Raw genomic sequence first — 19418 nt, forward strand, 5'->3', positions numbered from 1 at the left:
GCGCTGTGTGATGTGGGCTTCGGCAACATGATGATTTATCTGGGGGGTGCCAAGCGCTGCCCTGAGCGGCACAGACGATCAGGAGGGAATGTGATCCCCAGCCCCACAACAAAGGAACAGGCGGATACAGATGAGGTTGCAGGTCCGTTTTTATCAGTTCTCAAATACTGAATGGGGAGTTCGATGGGTTCAGACCCGGCTGTGTGCGTGATCAAGAACGGTGGGCAACCATGTCTGATTGCCAGCCTGGATGGCGTCCGCAACGCAGAGCACCACCTTGATGACGACGCCGGGAGATGTCGAGCATCTGCTCATGCATGCGCCACTCTCCTTACTTGCATGATTTGTCTCGGATTTCCGCCAGAAGGTGTTGAGATACCCAGTGCTGTGGGCAAAGAGTAGGTTTGGTATTTGTCGACCGCGGAGCGCCTCGTTGGCCTCACCGCCTTTGCCCTCCGATGGGAAAACAGCGGAATTCTGTGCGAGCTGCAACAGCTCGGTCAGGAAAGCTGGCCAAAGGATCGAAGCGCAGCCCCCAGGTTGCTGCAGCTGCTCCAGGTGGGGCTATGGACCGGGAGGGAGGGGGCCTCGGGCAGGGAAGGGCGAACCCATCATCAAGGACGCTGGGGTTGTGACCCACTCCGGCCCGAGAATGTTTCAAGTCGACAATGCTGCACATCTGTGTCCTGTTGAGGTCGAGGCAGACCCTCCGACGGGTCCTTCACCGTGTCATCCAGCTGCAGGAGTCAGGGAGAAGGAGGCCGCCAACCCCGACAACCCTGCCCCCAAGAACGAAACACACCCCGCCACGTCGTCGACTGCAGCTGTCACGAACGGTGAGCCCGTGTCGGCCCCCGGACCTGAAGCCCCCACGCTGACCCTGGAGCAGATGACCGAGGCAGTGGCGTGCGCAGCTGCCGAACAGGGCGACGACTGCAAGGCGGCCCCCGCCCCCCTGCCCACCCTGGTACTGGCCGAGGAAGCGGTCGACGTGGGCCCTGGCTCATCCACAGTCTCCGTAGCGGGCACTGCCGGGGACCGGCTGGCAGAGGTGGCCTCTGTGGCCTCTGCGGGCGACTACGCTGACCCCAGCTACATGCTTGGGGACTCTGTCAGTCCCCAGACGGCGGCCCCGCCAGAGGTGGACGCTGGGACTGCGAGCGAGGCCGCCATCCTGGTCTCTGACGCCATTGCCTCGGCCCTCACCTCAGAGGTGGTGGCAGAAGGAGCGAGGGGCAACGAGCAGGCGGCACAGAGCCATGGCCCAGCACAGCACGACTTGGCGTCTGCGCCGAAGGAGGCGAGCCCTGTCGCTCACGCACCTGCCGGGCAGGAGTTGGCAGTGGAGCTGGAGGCAGAGGGCCAGGGAGTCTCCGTCAAGGTGGAAGTTCCCGGAGAAGCTTACAAAGCTGATTCAAATGGCGAGCAAATGGCGGGATGCAACGAAGCTGATGTCAAGCAGACGGCAGGGACGGAGCGGGTCACGTCAAACGGCAAACAGCCAGCAGGAGCTGGGGAGGAGCATGCATCGAACTCAAAGGCGCCCGCCGCGCCCGCCGCGCCCTCATCGCTCGACGGCGGCAGGGGTTCACGCAGTGCCACGCCGCGCTCCGGCCGGCGCAACGTCCGATTCGAGGACGAGGAGTGCAAGCCGGGGGCGGAACTCGCCGGTGCCCTGGCAGGCGTGCTGGGCGTCGCCGCCGGCGGCACCGGTGCCGCCGCTGCCGCGACGCCGCTGGCTGAGGAGACGCTGCAGGCCGCCGGCGGCGGGGGGCTGGTGGGGCGAGAGGTGGGCATGACCACCGAGGAGGATCCCCGCAGGACCACCAAGGAGGGGTCGTGTGCCGCCACCCAAGACCCACTGCGGGAGCCAGAGACACTGGCGTCCCAGCCGGAGGCGCTGGACGTCTGGCTGAGGGAGTGGGCGGAGTGGGGACATGCCCACGCCGGGTCCCTGGCAGTTGTGGCGGGGGCCACGGCAGCGCTCGTCGGCCTCGCCAGCCTTCTGTGGGGCGGACCCGGCAGGCGGCGCGGCAGGGCCGCCCCCCTCTGGCACTGAGGGCCTGCCATTGCATGTGTCCCCAAGAGCCATGCGGTGATTCGCCAAGTAATAATGGCCTTCTCTTTGAACCCGTTTTTATTGTGGAGGCCTGGACCTTCCCTTGTCAAGTTTGAGACTGGGGCGCAGGCGGCGCCGGGAACCCGGAAAGCAATCCTGTAGTCAATCAAAGAGCGTGCCAGGCAGCGGCAGGTACCTTGCAGCCCATTGCAGGAGGGTGAGAAGGAGATACATCCGTCCACTGCCCTGGTGTGCAGCATGACCAGGCAGAATGCAAATGCTTGGCAGGAGGTACCCACTTGCCACAGTCATCGCCCGGTCGACAGGCAAGTATTGCTCGAGTTCCATGGTGCAGGAAGTCCCTCCACTCGTCGTTTTGGAAACAGCCTCAGTTCTCCTTTTTCTCCTCCTCCTCCTCCTCCTTGGCGGGCCTCCTGCCAGTACAGGAGGTGGCTCACCTTGCCCTTCAGAGCTGTGAATGGCAGAGGGTAGGAGGTGAGGGAAAGGGGTGCGAGGAACACTTTATACAGCCTTGGCTGCGCAGCAGCCACCTCAGACCAACCAGGCATGGATACCCAAGGTTGAGCCATACCTGCTGCAGCGAGCGTGAAGAGGAACACGGAGGGGACGATGTACAGCAGGGCAGGCTGGGCTGCCTTGAAGGCATTCATGACCATGATGGTGGCCGTCAAGCCCACCACATATCCCAGGAAGGAGCTGTTATGGAAGTGAGTGAGGAGGGTGAGGTGAGTAATTGCCGCGCTGGAGCTTGTATCGACACATGTATATCAGGATGTCAGCAAAGCTTGGCACAGCACAGCGACAGGCACGAATGTATGCATCATTGCCCTCCTCACCTCCTGAAAAACCGCGTCTGGCGGCCATGGGCGATGTCGTAGCGAAGGACGATGGCCACGAATATCCCAGGGATGACGATGTCTCCCAGTCCGAGCATGGAGAACTGCTCCTTGCCCTCGGCTAGAGTGAGGAAGGGGAGGTGGGAGGAGTCACAATGGGTCAGACCTCTCAAGAGGCAGAAATCCACAATATCAAGCTCTGCATAGGAATGTGTCACAAGGGGCCCAAGGACTGCGGAGAGGGAGCTTGCAAGGCAGCGTCAGCAGACCACATCATAACGAAAGACACATCTGCCCCGGGGATCTCAACCCCCAAATGGTCCCCAATCCTAACACCCTCCCCCCCCCAAACACACACACACCCTGCGCCGCCCACCATCTTGAAGGAATCGAGGGAAGAGGAGTTTGATGGGCGCATCAAAATTCTTGGCCACCGAGACCATTACTGGGGTGAAGAACACCCAGAAGATGTCGTAGAAGAAGAGACCTTTGAGGGGTTGGGGGGTGAGTTTGATTGTGATCATGACGGACTGATGTCCGTTGGCATCTCTGCGGCTGGCCGATGGGAAGGGGGGGGCGCGGTGCCTGCATGGCCTTCTACCTGCGAACTCTTCACCACAGGATCTGGAGAAGAAACCATTGTGTGAAGTCTACATCCTCTCCCTCTCCGCCCAACCCCACCCCAAAACACGCCACCTACCTGCCAGGAGGATGACCCCGACGGCCACAGACCCCAGGGACAAGTGCTCGATACCCTGAAGCGAGAAGGCCAGGCCCAGAACATTGCTGGCAAACCAGTGGCGCTGTTTCAGGTACCAGGCGGAGAACAGGGCGGCGGCGGCCGACAGGACGATTTCCAGGGGGCTGAACGAGAACTCTAGACCCTCCTGTGAAGGGGATCGAACAAGAGGGGTAGTGAGGTGGAGCGTCAACAGATGGAGAGGGAGCTTGGGCTCATGTATGAGGATGGCGTGGTAGGACGCGTCTGCGAATGACATGCAGGAAAGCCGGCAAGTAGGTGTCAGAGACTCAGGCAGAGGGCGGTTGGACAATGTGCCAGGAGCCCTGTTTCTCGGAACTTTTCAACACAGTAAATCCCAGTCATTTGCCTACCTTGAGCAGGACCGGAATTTTCATGACGGTGAAGTGAAACTGGGTCTCAGACAGCTTGCGTGGAAGGAAGGGTGCCACGAGCGGGTCCGCAGTGGCTGTGAGGGCCAGCAGTCCCAGCAGCACAAAGTATGCTGCAGGGACAGGAAATTTTCGAAGATCATTAAGTTTACCAGCTCGAGCTCCACCAACCAGGTTCAGCGCCCCAGCATCCCGTTTTGCTGATCACAGGGAATACCTCCAACTTGCCTGCTAACACGGCATTCACCCAGTCCTTTGGGAGGTACTTGAATGCCAGGAAGAGACTGAAGAGGACGACTGAGCCTATCAGGGGAAACTTGGCTGCATCCTGTACAAATATGGCATGGGGGGATGGGGTGGGGGCCACTCAGGCGGTTTGCAGTGCCATAGTACAAAGCAGCGTCAGGAATGCAGACTACCAGGCCATCGGACAGGGGCATGCTGGCAAGGGCAGGGCACCCGGGCAGCCCGTCACCAGCTCACCCTCTTTGTCATGGAGTCCTGTGGCGGGCTGTCCTTGACGGATCGCCTGCTGCCGACGTAAACGGTGGCCGCGGCAGTGGCCACGATGTTGAAGTTCACCGGCACCGGCAGGAAAATCGGGGCCACCGCCAGGCCAGCCAGGACGGCATGACCAATTGGACAGGGCACCTTCAGAGGTCCTTCCTCACTTCCAGCCATGTCGTGTAGGGGGGTGCGCTACGCGTCTTGGCCTCGGGGTGGGCAGGCACTTGCCGCGATCACCACCGGCTAGGCCAGGATCTGCAAAGTACCCGCTGGATCACAGTATCAGGTATCTGAGATTGTGTCGAAACTGATCAGCAGGTAAATGTGGTTGTTCTTGCTATCATGTTGTGTCGAGCAGGCACCCCGCGGCATCGGGGAGGGGAAGGGGTTGTGATCTTGCACCAGAATGTTGCCCAAATCCCTTGTGCGGATCTCTCGGGCAAAGGAGGTATTCAATCATCTGCAATGACCCCTTGCGAAAGCTGGAAGTACTAGGAAAACATTGTGCTGTAATGGCTCTTTCTTGCAGACTAATGAGCCTCTGTTGAAGCATGCCAGGAAGAATACACCGTACCCCAGCGGCTTGGACCTGGTGACGAGTTGGTACAAAGCCTGTTGGCCGCCAGACTATTTTGGAGTGTCCTCCAACCACCGAGATAAAATTTCCTTACAGGGGGTGCAGCATCCTGTTTTCAATAATAGTCAATTGCCAAGTTTAACAAACAAATCCTGTGCACTAGGATAAGAACATACCACAATTTTTCGGGTTTTCAACATGTGACAAGCAGACTTGTCGCAGTCTTTCAGAGCCAAAGCTTCATGCTCTTGGTTAGTGTTGCTAACCAGGACCTCTCCTCTCTCGCACACAATCTCCCAGCCGCCGTGACAAGAAACTACGAGCGGGGCAGGCGACCAGGCTCGCGGTGGCCGTGCTCCGCGCCCTGCCACCAACAAGACGAACCAAAAAGCGCTGTAATTCCAACCATTCAACACGTGCCCCATTCATCGGCTGGATGCAATGCATTAGGCAGGCCACTTGTAGATCAGGTGGGGAGGGCATCCTCTTTCCTGGCTCGCCCGTGATGGTGACACGGCCAGTGCTCCATGCTCCAAGGCTATGTATACAATATTCTAACCCTGGTGGTCCCTATGCCCCTCATCAATGTGCAGTGAACATCGCAGCCCTCCCCCGAGCTTCCCAAGTGGCAGCGCAGTGCAGAGCTCGTCCACCCCGGCGCTTTTTAGGTGCCCATTTGCGCAAAAGACTGGGATGCACCTGCTTGGACATGGAGCTTATTACCCCAGTATTCCAACTCGATCTTGCCTCACCTCGCAGGCTCCAGCACCCCCTCGCTCCACCCGAGCCGCTCCCGCTCGTCCGGCATGGCGACCCTGGCCACCTCCACTGGCGGCAGCATCCGTCAGGAGCTGACTAGCCTCTTTGGGGCCTCCATCTCCTCCACATTCCCTGATGCCGGGGTGCAGCCGTCGGTGGCCCAGACCAACGACCCCAAGTTCGGGGACTACCAGTGCAACAATGCCATGGCCCTCTTCGCCAAGTGCAAGGGCAAGGTGAGCAGCGCTGCCTCCCTTTGGGCCCCGATCCGCCCCAGCCGCTTCATCCGCCGCCCCCACCTCCTCCCCCCCGCGAACAGACGCCCCACTCCAAACACACACACACCAGAGCCTCCCCTCCCCCCTTTCCGCCGTGCAGGAGGGCGCGCCCAAGAACCCACGCGCCGTGGCGGAGGCCATCGTGGCCGGCCTCCCCGCCTCGGACCTGGTGGAGTCCACCACCCTGGCCGGCCCCGGCTTCATCAATGTGCGCCTGTCCCGCGCCTGGCTGGGCCGCCACGTGGGCGACATGCTGGTGTCCGGCATCGGGTCGTGGGCGCCGCGCGGCCAGGCCCGGAAGCGCGTGGTGGTGGACTTCTCCAGCCCCAACGTGGCCAAGGAGATGCATGTGGGCCACCTGAGGAGCACCATCCTGGGCGACTGCCTGTGCCGCACGCTGGAGTACTGCGGCGCGGACGTGCTGCGCCTGAACCACATCGGCGACTGGGGCACCCAGTTCGGCATGCTCATACAGTACATTGCCGACAAGCGGCCCGGCGGTCTGTCGGCGGCCGAGGACGAGGACGTGGCCGACCTGCAGGTGCTCTACCGCGCGGCCAAGGCACGGTTCGACGCCGACGAGGGGTTCAAGGCCGCGGCGCGCGAGGCGGTGACCCAGCTCCAGGGGGGCCGGCCCGAGTACCTGGAGGTCTGGCGCCGCATCTGCGCCGCCTCGCGCGCCGAGTTCCAGCGCATCTACGACCGCCTGGGCGTGGAGCTGCAGGAGCGCGGCGAGTCCTTCTACAACCCGCGCCTGCAGGCCACCGTGGACGCGCTGGTGGAGCAGGGCGTGGCAGTGGAGTCGGACGGCGCGCGCTGCGTCTTCTTCGAGGGCCGGGATGTGCCCCTGATCGTGCAGAAGCGCGACGGAGGCTTCGGCTATGCCTCCACCGACATGGCCGCCCTGCACCAGCGCCTGACCGAGGAACGGGCAGACTGGATCGTTTACCTCACCGACGCCGGCCAGGCGGGGCACTTTGAGATGGTGAGCGCGTGTTTCAAGAGTGTGTGTGTGTGTGTGGTTGGGGGGGGAAGGGGGGGGGGTAATTTCGCTGGCAGGGTGGGGGAGAATGGGGGAGGTGCGTCAGAATGAAGGCGTGGTGCTGGGCCCGTCGTGGTTTCCCCTGGTCCTTAGCAGACAACAACATCCCAAAGGGGGGTGGCGCAGAGTGTCACACGAGTTCAATGCCATCCTCCCGCCTCCCAACCCCAGCCTCTGCATTCCGCCCCTCACATCGTCCCTGCCCCAGATCTTTGCGGCGGGGAGGAGGGCGGGTTATTTCCCCAAGGACCGGGAGGTGCGGATCGACCACGTCGGCTTTGGCCTCGTCATGGGAGAGGACGGGAAGAAGTTCAAGAGCCGGTCTGGAGATGTGCGTGGGGATGGAGGGGAGGAGGGCTGTGATGCATCAGGGATGTTGCTCCCAGTGGGCCCTATTTATGACCTGGTCATCAGGTCGGCTGTGGTCTAACGCGTCCTGAGGTGGAGAAAGTGAGCTCTCTCCCATGGCATCCTCTTACCCCCCTTGCATCCTCCCCACCCAATTGCATCCGCCTTGTCATCACACCCACCCACCCATCGTACCCCCACCCCACCCCTTCCCTCCCTCGCAGACGGTGCGCCTGGTGGAGCTGCTGGACGAGGCCAAGGCGCGCTGCAGGACCACCATCAAGGAGCGCAGGTGTGTGTGCCATGTGCTGAGTGGGCATCTGGTGACTCTTTAAATGGATCATGGCTGGTGAAGGCTGAATCTTGGCAGAGAATGTGTGAGGCCTGGGCATGCGAGGGGGCAACAGAGCAAGTCATGCAACAGTTTGTCATTGTGACAACAATGCATCTGCTGGAGCAGGGCAGTCTATGCACACCAGCTGCCAAGTCGTTTGCAGCTCCTGGCTGCCATGTCCCCAGCGCACGCCACACATGCTCCCTTGATCCCAGGCCTGACATCTCTGAGGAGGAGCTGGAGGAGGCCACCTCGGCCATGGGCTATGGCGCCGTCAAGTACGCCGACCTGAAGAACAACCGGCTGACCAACTACCGGTTCTCCTACAACGAGATGCTGAGCATGCAGGTAGGGAGGGTGGGGTGGCGGGGGATGATTCACGCTGGTAGTGAAGGTCGAGTGGAGGGAATGGAAGAGGGCACAGCCTGGTGTAACGGCTCGACTTGTGCAGCCAGATCTGGGCAAGGTGGTGGCTCAGGCATCTGGGCACATGCGGGGAGGTTGCCCGCATTGGACTTGATCTCGGTCTCGATGGCATGATGCCAGTGTTGGTCCTGTGCTGGCTCCTGGAGGGACCCCTCGCACAGTCAATCACCCTCGAATCCTCGCCTCCGCCCTGCCAGGGAGACACCGCGGTCTACCTGCTGTACGCGCACGCTCGCATCGCCGCCATCCTGCGCAAGTCTGGAAAGGACGTCGCGGAGCTGGCCAAGAGCACGAAGATCACCCTGGGCAATGACCTGGAAGTGGCCCTGGCCCTGCACGTGTCTCGCTTCTCCGGTGCGTTTTCTGGTGGCGAGGGCTGGCACGGGGGAATGCGCTGCTGTGGCGACCGGCAGGCGCTGCCGTGTGGGAGAGGTGCAGGGCGCAGGGATTGTGATTTTCATCTGCAGAAGATGGCCATCGTTAGCCATGACGACCTCCTCCTGCCCGGCGGTGAGCATTCACGCTGTGCACTCGAACTTCCCCTCATACGTGCAGAGGCCGTGGAGGAGATGCTGACAGACCTGTACCCCAACCGCCTCACCAGCTACCTGTACGACCTGTCTGGTGAGACCCAGGGGGAGCGTTGGTGGGTGTGCTGACAGGGAAGAATGTAGGGATCATGCAGGGGCCTTCATCCTGGAGTCCACATCCGAAACTCTTGCAGTGACATGGAACACTCTGCGGGGATCCTCAGTGTCCACACCCCTCGCGCCATGTCCAGAAGTCAGCTCCCTCTCTCATGCTCCAACCCCTGTTCTGCGCCAATGACTCATACAGGCGTATTCAACCAGTACTACACGGAGTGCCAGGTCATCGGCACGGAGGAGGAGGACTCGCGCCTTCTGCTCTGCGAGGCCACCGCCGTCGTGATGAGGCAGTGCTTCCACCTGCTGGGCATCACCCCACTGTACCGTATCTGAGCACTGGGGGTGAACTGTTGAGGCCCCTCCCCAGTGTGCAGCCATGTGCCTGGGCATGTCAGCAAGCCTGGGAGATTCCAGGAGCGACACATTCAACAGGGAGGAAATGGGGAAGGTATCACATCACGCCATCACACTCCCCAGAACCGCTGCATTGACCAAGGCCAGACGCACGTCGCATTCTGCACGGTGTTCACATGTCGTTTTGGCTTGCTGGCAATGCTTATCGCATCCTCGGGCCCCGTGTTATCTTTCATGCCCCACACACCTGCCCAACTTGATCAAGCTCGCCGCTGTTGTGCCAGACTGCCTCTGCAGGTTCTCGCGAGGCAAGCAATATCATCAAAGTGGCACTCATTATCATAATTGACGTTTGTGTGCGTGAAAGGGCTTGAGTCTACGCTCTGGGTGGTTTCCGCCCACCAGGACTGGAGCAGGTGACGCATCTCACCTCCCCACAGCCCTTGCAACATAAGTGGCTACTGGAAATGTGTCCACGTGCTTGCCAGCTGCTTCTTGTACGGATCCACGGTGCTTGCCATGCCCCAAAGTCGTCATCCAGGCTCTGAAGTGCCCAGCTTTGCCCCTTGGGGCATTTTCTGGACACTTCCAACCCTGTTTCACCTCCGGCATGAGTGCAGCTGCCCCAGATGCAGGTCCAAAGGGACACTGGAGCCCACGAACCCACACAGACTCCACTGTCAAGGCCTTTAAAAGCTGCATTCAGTGCAAGTCTGGCTCAAAGCTCCCCAGGCCGCCCGGTCGACGCCTGGACCTGGGTTTACTCGTTTTCTGCGAGCTGGACATTGGAGGATGCAGGTTGGGCCATCCAAGGCTCGGCTGGCAGGCTGGAGGATGAGAAGGCCCCAAGAGCATATGAAAAACCGCTGCAGGTCCGCCGCAGGGATCCCGGACGGGGACATCGGCTCCCATAGCCCTCTTGGCTCATCCCTGCGCCGAGGGCGGGTCTGATCCCATCAGGAGTCAGAAGTTTACAGAGTGGACCCTTGCGTGGTGGGTGGCTGCTCTTGCCTTGACTCCTGCATGAATAAGCCATGCAAGCACAGCATGAAGGGCTGGCATACGATGTACCCAGCCCTTCATGCTGTGCTTGCATGGCTTATTCATGCAGGATTCATGGCAAGAGCAGCCACCCACCACGCAAGGGTCCACTCTGTAAACTTCTGACTCCTGATGGGATCAGACCCGCCCTCGGCGCAGGGATGAGCCAAGAGGGCTATGGGAGCCGATGTCCCCGTCCGGGATCCCTGCGGCGGACCTGCAGCGGTTTTTCATATGCTCTTGGGGCCTTCTCATCCTCCAGCCTGCCAGCCGAGCCTTGGATGGCCCAACCTGCATCCTCCAATGTCCAGCTCGCAGAAAACGAGTAAACCCAGGTCCAGGCGTCGACCGGGCGGCCTGGGGAGCTTTGAGCCAGACTTGCACTGAATGCAGCTTTTAAAGGCCTTGACAGTGGAGTCTGTGTGGGTTCGTGGGCTCCAGTGTCCCTTTGGACCTGCATCTGGGGCAGCTGCACTCATGCCGGAGGTGAAACAGGGTTGGAAGTGTCCAGAAAATGCCCCAAGGGGCAAAGCTGGGCACTTCAGAGCCTGGATGACGACTTTGGGGCATGGCAAGCACCGTGGATCCGTACAAGAAGCAGCTGGCAAGCACGTGGACACATTTCCAGTAGCCACTTATGTTGCAAGGGCTGTGGGGAGGTGAGATGCGTCACCTGCTCCAGTCCTGGTGGGCGGAAACCACCCAGAGCGTAGACTCAAGCCCTTTCACGCACACAAACGTCAATTATGATAATGAGTGCCACTTTGATGATATTGCTTGCCTCGCGAGAACCTGCAGAGGCAGTCTGGCACAACAGCGGCGAGCTTGATCAAGTTGGGCAGGTGTGTGGGGCATGAAAGATAACACGGGGCCCGAGGATGCGATAAGCATTGCCAGCAAGCCAAAACGACATGTGAACACCGTGCAGAATGCGACGTGCGTCTGGCCTTGGTCAATGCAGCGGTTCTGGGGAGTGTGATGGCGTGATGTGACACCTTCCCCATTTCCTCCCTGTTGAATCTCCTGCATGAATAAGCCATGCAAGCACAGCATGAAGGGCTGGCATACGATGTACCCAGCCCTTCATGCTGTGCTTGCATGGCTTATTCATGCAGGAGTCATGGCAAGAGCAGCCACCCACCACGCAAGGGTTCACCTGGTATGGCTCAGACTCGGAGTGAAAATGGGACCTGACTCGTCATAGGGGGTAAGCAAGGGGGGAAGTCTCCATCGAGGATCCCAGCAGCCGACCTGCAGTGGGTCTCCATGCCCTGCCGAGCCTTCTTGTTCTCCAAAACCCGCCCTGCATGCATGGAGTGCAGCTCGCGAAGGATGTATAAATGCAGATCCAGTCGCCGCTCTCGCAACTTTGGGCGCCAGCTACCAAACTTGCGCTCCATACGGCGATTGTCAGCCCTGAACAGGCGACGTGGTTTGGTTTCACAGCGTTTACCGAAACCCCTGCCCATGCATTCACGGGTTCACGCGATTCGCTGGATAATAGAAGGCAAGAAATTACGTTTGATGCCATTGAGTCCGCAGAATCGATAGCAAAGGGTCATTCCGGGAAGATCGGATGGGGTACCGTACCACACCGGCTCGGCGAATAGGCTTGCCAGGCACGCCTGATCATTGCGAAGCGCTAGCAGGCCTCTCTCTCCACCAAGTATCGTAAACGTACCACGGCTTGCATTCCTTAGACCGTACATTATGAGATCTCAATGAGGAGAGTGTCGCCCGTAACTGGGGACAATGCATACGGGCACCCATACCATTGAGGTCTCCTGCTTGAGATGAGACAAAGTGGTCTAATTATGCGAATTTGTGGGAGTCGAAATTAATTAATTTTACCAGCATCATGCACCTCGGATGTGGAGGTGGACCCCTCATGGGAATTTTGCGCATGGTGTGAAGTTGCGCTCTAGGAGTCCCAGATCGGCCAACCCGGGACAATACTAATCTCCCAGTCAGATGCCACTCGAGCCCATCTATGCTTAAATAAGATATTAAAATGCGCAAGATTGCTTGATGGGCATCCGAGAGGCCCCCGTCCGGCGGGGGCCATTCTCGCCCCTTCGGGAGACCCCGTCGTGGCCAGTAGGGATGCGGACGCATCGCAAGGCATTTTTCGATTTGTTAATATCATTTGAACGTAAGAGTATCGAGTACAGAGCGATAGACCCCGTCACCACACATCGGTCGTGCCCGATGGGCCCCTGGTGGCCCAGGGGCCTCCCCCCTCCTTAGCTCGTAAAGGGGCCAGATACCCCCCTTCCTATACACTGCCTGTCTGGATGCTGATCCAGTCGTTTACTAATATGGGATCCACACCAGGTGCAAAGTCACCTTGGCCCTCATTTGCCTGCTGAAGCAGTCTGCCGCCTCTTGCCGCCTCCCCTCTCAAGATGGGAGCGGATGCGGCGCGCTTTGCCATGTTTTGGGGCTATCTTTGACAGTGGAGACTAGAGGGCAACACCCTGCCATTCAGTGGCAGTGACGTGGTGGGTTGCCCAGCATACTGCAGGGTGTTATTTGGCGAGGAGGCCGCTGGTGGTCCGTGGTGTGATTCTGGCCAAGGGAGATGGGCGGTGGGTCATGCGTGCGTGATTATCAAGTATGCAGGACTCCTTTACAAGCTTCCCATCGCACGGATGCGACGGTGCCTCAGCAGCAGACTTAACACCTTCCCTTTCCCTATGATGCAGGGAATGTCCCGCCACTTCGTAGCTCCACCTGTGGGGTGAATAGTGCATATTCGTGATCCACCGATGGCTGACGGCCATGGAAGCACTGATGCAGCCGGTCCCGTCGCCGGCAGTTCCCTAGGAACTGCTGTGCAGTTTGGGTTGGGACTCCGGTTGAGGGAATCAGAGAGGAGAGCACGTGCCGCCCCTCCCCTCACATGACTCCGAAACCAGCACGCGAGCCATAAAGCGTGAGGGCTGTATGGAGCCTTCATCGCCTATATTGGAGCATTATCCTTCGCACTCGCAATCTTTTTATCGCGTCTCGTTTGCCATCAGCCGTGCTTCCGGGTGACTCCCCCCGAGGGGCCCACGGGGCAAGCGACCACTGCAACTGGACTGAAGCACGCCCTCAGTTCGCTCCCAGTACTGCATGAGATCGTGTATGGGATGTAATCGCCAATAGGTGTTGGGCATGGATAGCAGCTTTGTTTTCCAGGAGCAGGCCCCTTGGAGGTCCTCCTCAGGGGATGAGGAGGAGGCCAGCCCTCGTCTCGAGGTGGACTGGGGCACCTTTCCAGTGCCCTGTGGGGATCTTGAGTTTCTCGCAAGCTTGCATGCTGGGGATGTGGGCTTGTAGAATACATTTGAATGCCCACGCTCGGCTGAGATGCCATGGTTCTAATATCCGAATTGTCTCCTGGCCTGGAACATCTCATTTGCACAAGCTCCAGTCCTCATGCCACCCCCGCTGCAGGAGTTTGAGGATGATGAGAGCGAACTGCAGGATACTCTGGCCCACCAGGTTGTCAGTGGTGCTCGTGATGCACAGGGCATTCCCTGGAGCGCCACTCCCTACACCCGTGCCGATTACAGGGTAAGGGGCATCGGTAATTTCAAAATGGCGGTCCTTCCTTGCGGTGATGGTGGTGGGCGCGGGATAGGCTCGGAAGGATGGAGGTGCTGATGTAGGCCAGAGGCACACAGGGGACATCACCTGTGCTGCATGCCCATGCTGAATCTGAAACCTGGAGATCATTGTGGGGTTGCAAGAGGATGTCACACATTCTTTGACTTCACCACACCCCATCGCGCATGCTGGGGCTCTGACCCAGATAAGTGTCCCACCCACCTGCCACCCCCACCTCGCAGCAAGTCCGGCAGAGCCAGCACCGCACTTACTTCAACCGTGAGGTGGAGGTGGCGACCGCCAAGTCTCGGCTGGCCATGGAGGCTGTCAAGGTCTCCACATCGGTGAGTTCAATGCTACTGGTACGGGAGCGGTCAGTCCTGGGGCATGCACGAGATTCTGCCTCTGAGTCCCACTTTGCCGTCCCATTTGAGGTACAGCCAAGCACTCCCACTTCCTGCTCCCCCCTCCCCCCTCCCCTCTCAGAACACGAACATGTTTATGTTCCACCGGAACTGGCGGCGCCTGCACTCCACGATCGTGCACTTCCAGTTGCGGAACCTGCTGTGGTGCCCCACAACCACCGACATGTATGCCGTGCATGAGAATCGGGTCCTCACCTACAGCACCGCCACGCGGGTGCTGCGCACAGTGAGTCCAGACAGGAGGGGTTTGAGGGGGGTGGGCCGGGAGAAGTATTCGCTGATCTCACACGCTACGCCGCAACCCAAGCATCTCTGCATGTTCTTGCCTTGGAATCCCGACCCACGATCCTTGAAATCCCACCTTTCCACCCGCAGGTGATGGACATTGGCGGGGGCATCGCGGCACCTGGAGCGCCGGGCATCGGGGCCGCCCAGGTTTGCACGCTCTGTGTCAAGCACGGCATGGCGGCGGCGGGGGGCTTTGGCGGCGAGCTCGTCGTCAAAAGGCTGGAATCCCTGGAGACCTTCACCTACAGGTGCGGCTCCTGGGGTCGAGGGGGAGTCCTCATGTATGTGAGCAGTCGAGTGGCTGGCAGTGGCCTGTCCACTTGATCTGGGGGGTGCTAGCAACTATGAATGTCAAAGCTGGGCCTTGCGACACAGCTGCAGTGCGCTAGCACCACCTTCCACATCAAAAATCCACTTGTCTCTGTGCAGCAAGAGGGTGACAGACAATGAAAACGGCATCACCAATGCAATAGAGATCGCGCCCTCACCCTCAGGGCAGGTACGTGACGGTGGGGCGAGGGGGCAGGGGTTTGCTCAGTACCCCGATGGGCTCTTTCACGTCTGCCATTGTGCATTTCTTGTCTCCCCTGCTCCCTGCACCGGCAGGTGAGTGTCATCTGTAGCAACAACGACAACAGGGTGCGCTGCCTGGATGCAAAGACCTTTCAGTCTGTCAGGTGCGAGCTGAGAAACCTTCACCTGAGGGGAAGGGTCCAGCTGGGATTTGAGAAGCACCTCTGCCCGGCACCGATCCCTGGCGCCTCAATCCTTACATGGGACAAGACTTACGACGTACTCTCCTGAGGTCCACCTGCGCACAGACCATGCGCCCCCCCTCCACCGCGCACATACCTTCTCTCTCATCTATCCCCCCTAACAGCACGCATGTCATGCCTTGGGCGGTGAACACCACTGTGGCGCAGCCCGGCGGCCGCCTGTTGTGCTCGGTGGGCGACGACCCAGGGGCGCTCATATTTGATCCAGGAGTGGGGCCCTCTCGGCCGGCCGTGAAGCTGGCAGATGGGCACGTGGACTTTTCCTTTGCGGCTGCCTGGCATCCTGGCGGCAACTGTGTGGCCACAGGGAACCAGGTATGGAGGGGTGATGGAGATCCCACAGACAGGGCGACAAGGGAGAGGGCAAGGGGCCCTCGCAGCACCTGCCCAAATGGCAATGAACACAGCTCCGAACCATCACTCCTGCTTCCATCACGCCATGCCCTGATTCACCTCCCAGGACTGCACCACTCGGGTGTATGACATTCGGGCTCCCGGCAAGTGCCTCGCCCTCCTGCTCTCCAACGTGGGGGCGGTGAGGAGCCTGCGCTTTTCAGACTGCGGCAACTTCCTGGCAGCCGCCGAACCTGCAGATTTCGTCACCATCTTTGACGTCACAACCAGGTCGGTTGTAGATGAGAAGGGAGGCACGAGGATGCAGCAGGACTCGACCAGGGTGCACCAGATGACTGCGGTGCTCGGGGGGGGAGTGCCACACAAGTCACTCTACATTCTCAACACGCAATCTCTGTGTGGGGAAGTGAGTGCCCAGGACAAGCCAACTCCTCTGCCGTCACACCGTGCAGCTACAAGCGGGCCCAGGTCATTGATCTCTTTGGCGAGCTGGCGGGCGTCGCATTCTGCCCCGGCAGCGACTGCCTGAACATTGCAGTGGCCGACCCACACTACTCCTCTGTCCTGCAGTACAACAAAATGCGTATGTCCTACTTGTACCCCCTGTGTGAATGAGGGCGACCCGCACCGCCATTTGGCTGCTCCTCTGCTGGCCTGTTGTACAAAACTGTACTGATACGCATCCCCACTTGCCCCCCAGCTTGCTGCCCTCTCTCACTCTCTGCCAATCCCCAAGCATGCAAGCACCTCCTCCGGTCAGCACCTCACGCTGTGAGACAACGGAGTGCAAAGATTACATGATGAGGCCAGGCAGTGCATCAATCAGTAGATGGCAACATCCAGGAAGTCCCCGATCTGGAAGTTTATGGAGCGCAGCGTTTTCACATCGTCCTCCCCGAGTCTGCTCGAGTGCACCACCCCCACCTGGGCAGAGGGAAGGGTTGGAAATGTGGAATGGGAAAGGGTAAGTGGGGACGGGGGATGGGCAGGCCAGAGGTTGAGTCTTGTGCAGTACAGATCTTTAAACACCCCCCCTCTTTGTCTCTACATCCTGCCCCATGCTAGCATCTCAGCATTCAGTGAATTTTTCCACGGCCTCACATGTCTGAGCACATTCCGGCCCCGTCGGTCTGGATAGACAAGCGAGAAAGAAAGTCGCACGCTAGGTCTTCGCGCCGTTTGGTGGACCTCCTTCACCAGGTCACAAAGCTCCCTGATTGATGTTTTGGTGGAACAAAGAAGGCAGGTGAGTAGAGTTGGATGGAAACACCTGTCACTGTTCACCCCACCTGCCACATGAAGCTGCATCCCACCGCACACACACCTCAGGGTGGCGTCTGTCCATGTGTACAACTGAATCTCGTCCTTGGGCTCATCACCCCTCCTCGCGTAATCTTCTAGCATGTGATGTGCCCCAAGCTGCATGGCAAGGAGGGGGGGAGGGTGGTGAATTGGGTGCAGGACAGTGTGACAGACACCCGACATGCATGCAGCAATTATGCCCCCCTCGGCGTCAGTGGGCCGGCCCAAAGCGTCACTGATGCTGCGCACCTTGGGAAAGACGCGGACCAGGAATGGGCAGATCTGTGGCAGGAGAGAGGAGTCTGATTGTAGGATCATGCTGTGAAGGACCCACAGTGGAGCAGCAGGCGGCACGCTGCAATGGCGTCATTGCAAGTACAGGGATGTTCATGTCCCGTGCTTCTGGATCTGCACACCCCCATGCCAGATGTACCTTTTCCCGGTCGATGGGAGGCTCCGCCGGCAGTGCAATGGCTGCGGACTTCACGGCGGGCATGGGAGGGAGCAAGGCGTCCGGCAGTGGCACGTTCTGTGGGCCCAGGCGGTCAGCCATAGGACCTCCAGGCCCCCTCCGACGGTCATCAAAGCCTCCTCCGGGGCGTCCATCCCTTCTGCCAAAATCCCTTGGGCCTCGGCGATCTCCAAAGTCCCTTCCTGACCGGTTCCACTGCCGCATCACTTCCCGCTTTGTGCCTGGAAGGGTCTACAAGTGTGGAGAAGGGCTCGCCCAAAATATGTATTATCCGCTGTTCAGTGCAGACCTGTTAGATTTACTTGGAGCGGACGGGGACATCGGGCTGGGCTTGCTTCGCTGGCGATCGATTTGGAGACCGGACCTTTCTGCCGTGCTGTCGTGCGTGAAATGATTGTTGTATCCAAGGGAAAGGATCTGCCCCTGCAGTCACACGCATTATTCTCCGGCATCTTACACTGCGACTCTTTCCAGTCAAGCCACTCTCGCATGCTTGGTATGGGGCTGGACAGATGCAGGGAGTGGCGACGCTCCAGCCGGCGCAGGATTTGCCGTGGAGACACCCTGGCTCTGGCTCAGACCCGGCCCGCCCGGCTGCTGCTCGCCATGCAGCACCTTTTGGCTCTCCTCAAAGTACTGCAGGGTGCGGATTGGAGGATGTTGGTCAGTGAGTCTCAGACAGGGTATGTTCTGGTCTTACAAATGGACATGCGAGCTTACTGTGCCCCGCCGGACCCTCGAAATGATCACCTGGTTGGGGTGGTTGATCCCCGTCTCGCAGCTGCAGCCATGCTTCCCTTCCCAGACTGCAGCGCACGCCAGCTGAAAGTGGCCAGCCTTGGCCTTTGCGCAGGCCTCGTCGACCTTTGCCGGGGTCACCTGGGGGATGGAGGGGGTCGGAAAATGAGTATGGCCGGGGCTGAAATACATGGCGCAATCCTACTTGCGTGGGAACACGTGGCAACCAGCACGGCCCTCACAGCTGCCCACCACCGCATCTGCTCACCTGGAGTCGGCTGATGGCCGATCGCAGGGCGTCGGGCCCAAACGTTCTGAAGGGGCACCCGTGCACTTGACCCTGGAAGGTATCATGTGGGGTGGGACACCAGCGGAGCGTGAGGCGTGGCACCAGCCAACAGCAGCCTGCCAGTGGCAAGGCAGTGCAGGGACGCCAGGCCAGTGCCCCCTGCACAAATCCTTCGAGAGGCTCTCAGCTCCAAGCCCTTCCGCTCCCTGCCTTCCCCAGTGCCTGCCCCCAGGCTTCCCCCCACCATGACGCTGGAACGAGGGGAAGCCATTCCCCCGGCACGCCACCACACGCACCACTCCCGGCACGGAGGCGATTATCTTGGAGCAGGTGTAGGGCGTGTAGTCGCGCCGGTTTCCTTCCTTCCCGTAGTTGTGCCGCACGTTGTACAGAAACTCCTTGTCGAACTTCTCGCCCGGCGCGGTGGCGGCCATCTCGGCGCGCCAGAAGCGGACGGCCTCCTCCAGGGGCAGCCCGATACCCTTGAGGAAGAGGCCCAGCTGCATGCGCCCGTCGTGCTTGAGGTGGTGCGACTCGTGCAGGGCCTGGGGGCACGAACATGAGAAAAGGGAGGCAGGGACAGGGGGTCTGGCAGTGGTACGATGATAGGCAGCCTGGACGTCGTGGTGACCGAGTGCACCTGGCCCGGGCTGGGCTCGTTGAAAACCGCAAGAGCAAAGCATGCTGCTGCAGCGTGCCACACCGGCGACGCCCCTGACCATGGACACATCGCCCTCCGACCTGCTGTGCCACCCAGCAGAAATGGGAAGCGCAGCGTTCGCTCGCCCCCCCCCCCCCCCCCCCCCCCCCCCCCCCCCCC

The 19418-nt window shown here is 60.0% G+C and overlaps 6 protein-coding genes across 6 annotated transcripts in view; 3 read left to right on the plus strand and 3 right to left on the minus strand.

Annotated features, from left to right (window-relative positions):
• Positions 1 to 889: 889 nt before the first annotated feature.
• On the plus strand, positions 890 to 2059 carry F751_4940 (hypothetical protein; the record flags this gene model as incomplete). Its single annotated transcript, XM_011401525.1, has 1 exon — positions 890 to 2059. One exon carries the CDS (start codon positions 890 to 892, stop codon positions 2057 to 2059), a length of 1170 nt encoding a protein of 389 aa, XP_011399827.1.
• Positions 2060 to 2221: 162 nt separating this feature from the next.
• Positions 2222 to 4728, minus strand: F751_4941 (Minor histocompatibility antigen H13; the record flags this gene model as incomplete). Its single annotated transcript, XM_011401526.1, has 9 exons — positions 2222 to 2305; positions 2518 to 2531; positions 2652 to 2776; positions 2917 to 3037; positions 3293 to 3403; positions 3617 to 3803; positions 4030 to 4160; positions 4219 to 4375; positions 4531 to 4728. The coding sequence occupies 9 exons, from the start codon at positions 4726 to 4728 to the stop codon at positions 2222 to 2224; spliced, it is 1128 nt and encodes a 375-aa protein (XP_011399828.1).
• Positions 4729 to 5937: 1209 nt separating this feature from the next.
• On the plus strand, positions 5938 to 9298 carry F751_4942 (Arginine-tRNA ligase; the record flags this gene model as incomplete). The annotated part of the gene is made up of 8 exons (XM_011401527.1): positions 5938 to 6126; positions 6269 to 7153; positions 7419 to 7541; positions 7783 to 7850; positions 8108 to 8240; positions 8516 to 8672; positions 8874 to 8942; positions 9156 to 9298. The coding sequence occupies 8 exons, from the start codon at positions 5938 to 5940 to the stop codon at positions 9296 to 9298; spliced, it is 1767 nt and encodes a 588-aa protein (XP_011399829.1).
• Positions 9299 to 13783: 4485 nt separating this feature from the next.
• On the plus strand, positions 13784 to 16412 carry F751_4943 (putative WD repeat-containing protein; the record flags this gene model as incomplete). The annotated part of the gene is made up of 9 exons (XM_011401528.1): positions 13784 to 13921; positions 14197 to 14298; positions 14441 to 14605; positions 14755 to 14915; positions 15097 to 15166; positions 15274 to 15344; positions 15548 to 15758; positions 15904 to 16067; positions 16250 to 16412. The coding sequence occupies 9 exons, from the start codon at positions 13784 to 13786 to the stop codon at positions 16410 to 16412; spliced, it is 1245 nt and encodes a 414-aa protein (XP_011399830.1).
• Positions 16413 to 16619: 207 nt separating this feature from the next.
• Positions 16620 to 17595, minus strand: F751_4944 (Histone deacetylase complex subunit SAP18; the record flags this gene model as incomplete). The annotated part of the gene is made up of 5 exons (XM_011401529.1): positions 16620 to 16721; positions 16899 to 17010; positions 17122 to 17216; positions 17349 to 17381; positions 17533 to 17595. 5 exons carry the CDS (start codon positions 17593 to 17595, stop codon positions 16620 to 16622), a joined length of 405 nt encoding a protein of 134 aa, XP_011399831.1.
• Positions 17596 to 18045: 450 nt separating this feature from the next.
• The window catches only part of F751_4945 (putative DNA primase large subunit), a gene marked incomplete at both ends in the record, with an annotated part of 3518 nt that continues 2145 nt past the window's right edge, over positions 18046 to 19418 (minus strand). Inside the window, 4 exons of the mRNA XM_011401530.1 lie at positions 18046 to 18207; positions 18322 to 18450; positions 18578 to 18649; positions 18895 to 19143. Coding sequence (XP_011399832.1) covers positions 18046 to 18207; positions 18322 to 18450; positions 18578 to 18649; positions 18895 to 19143 — 612 coding nt within the window. The remainder of the gene's footprint in view (positions 18208 to 18321; positions 18451 to 18577; positions 18650 to 18894; positions 19144 to 19418) is intronic.

This window comes from Auxenochlorella protothecoides, assembly GCF_000733215.1.
Source record: "Auxenochlorella protothecoides strain 0710 unplaced genomic scaffold scaffold55, whole genome shotgun sequence".
NCBI classification, from domain to species: Eukaryota; Viridiplantae; Chlorophyta; class Trebouxiophyceae; order Chlorellales; family Chlorellaceae; genus Auxenochlorella; species Auxenochlorella protothecoides.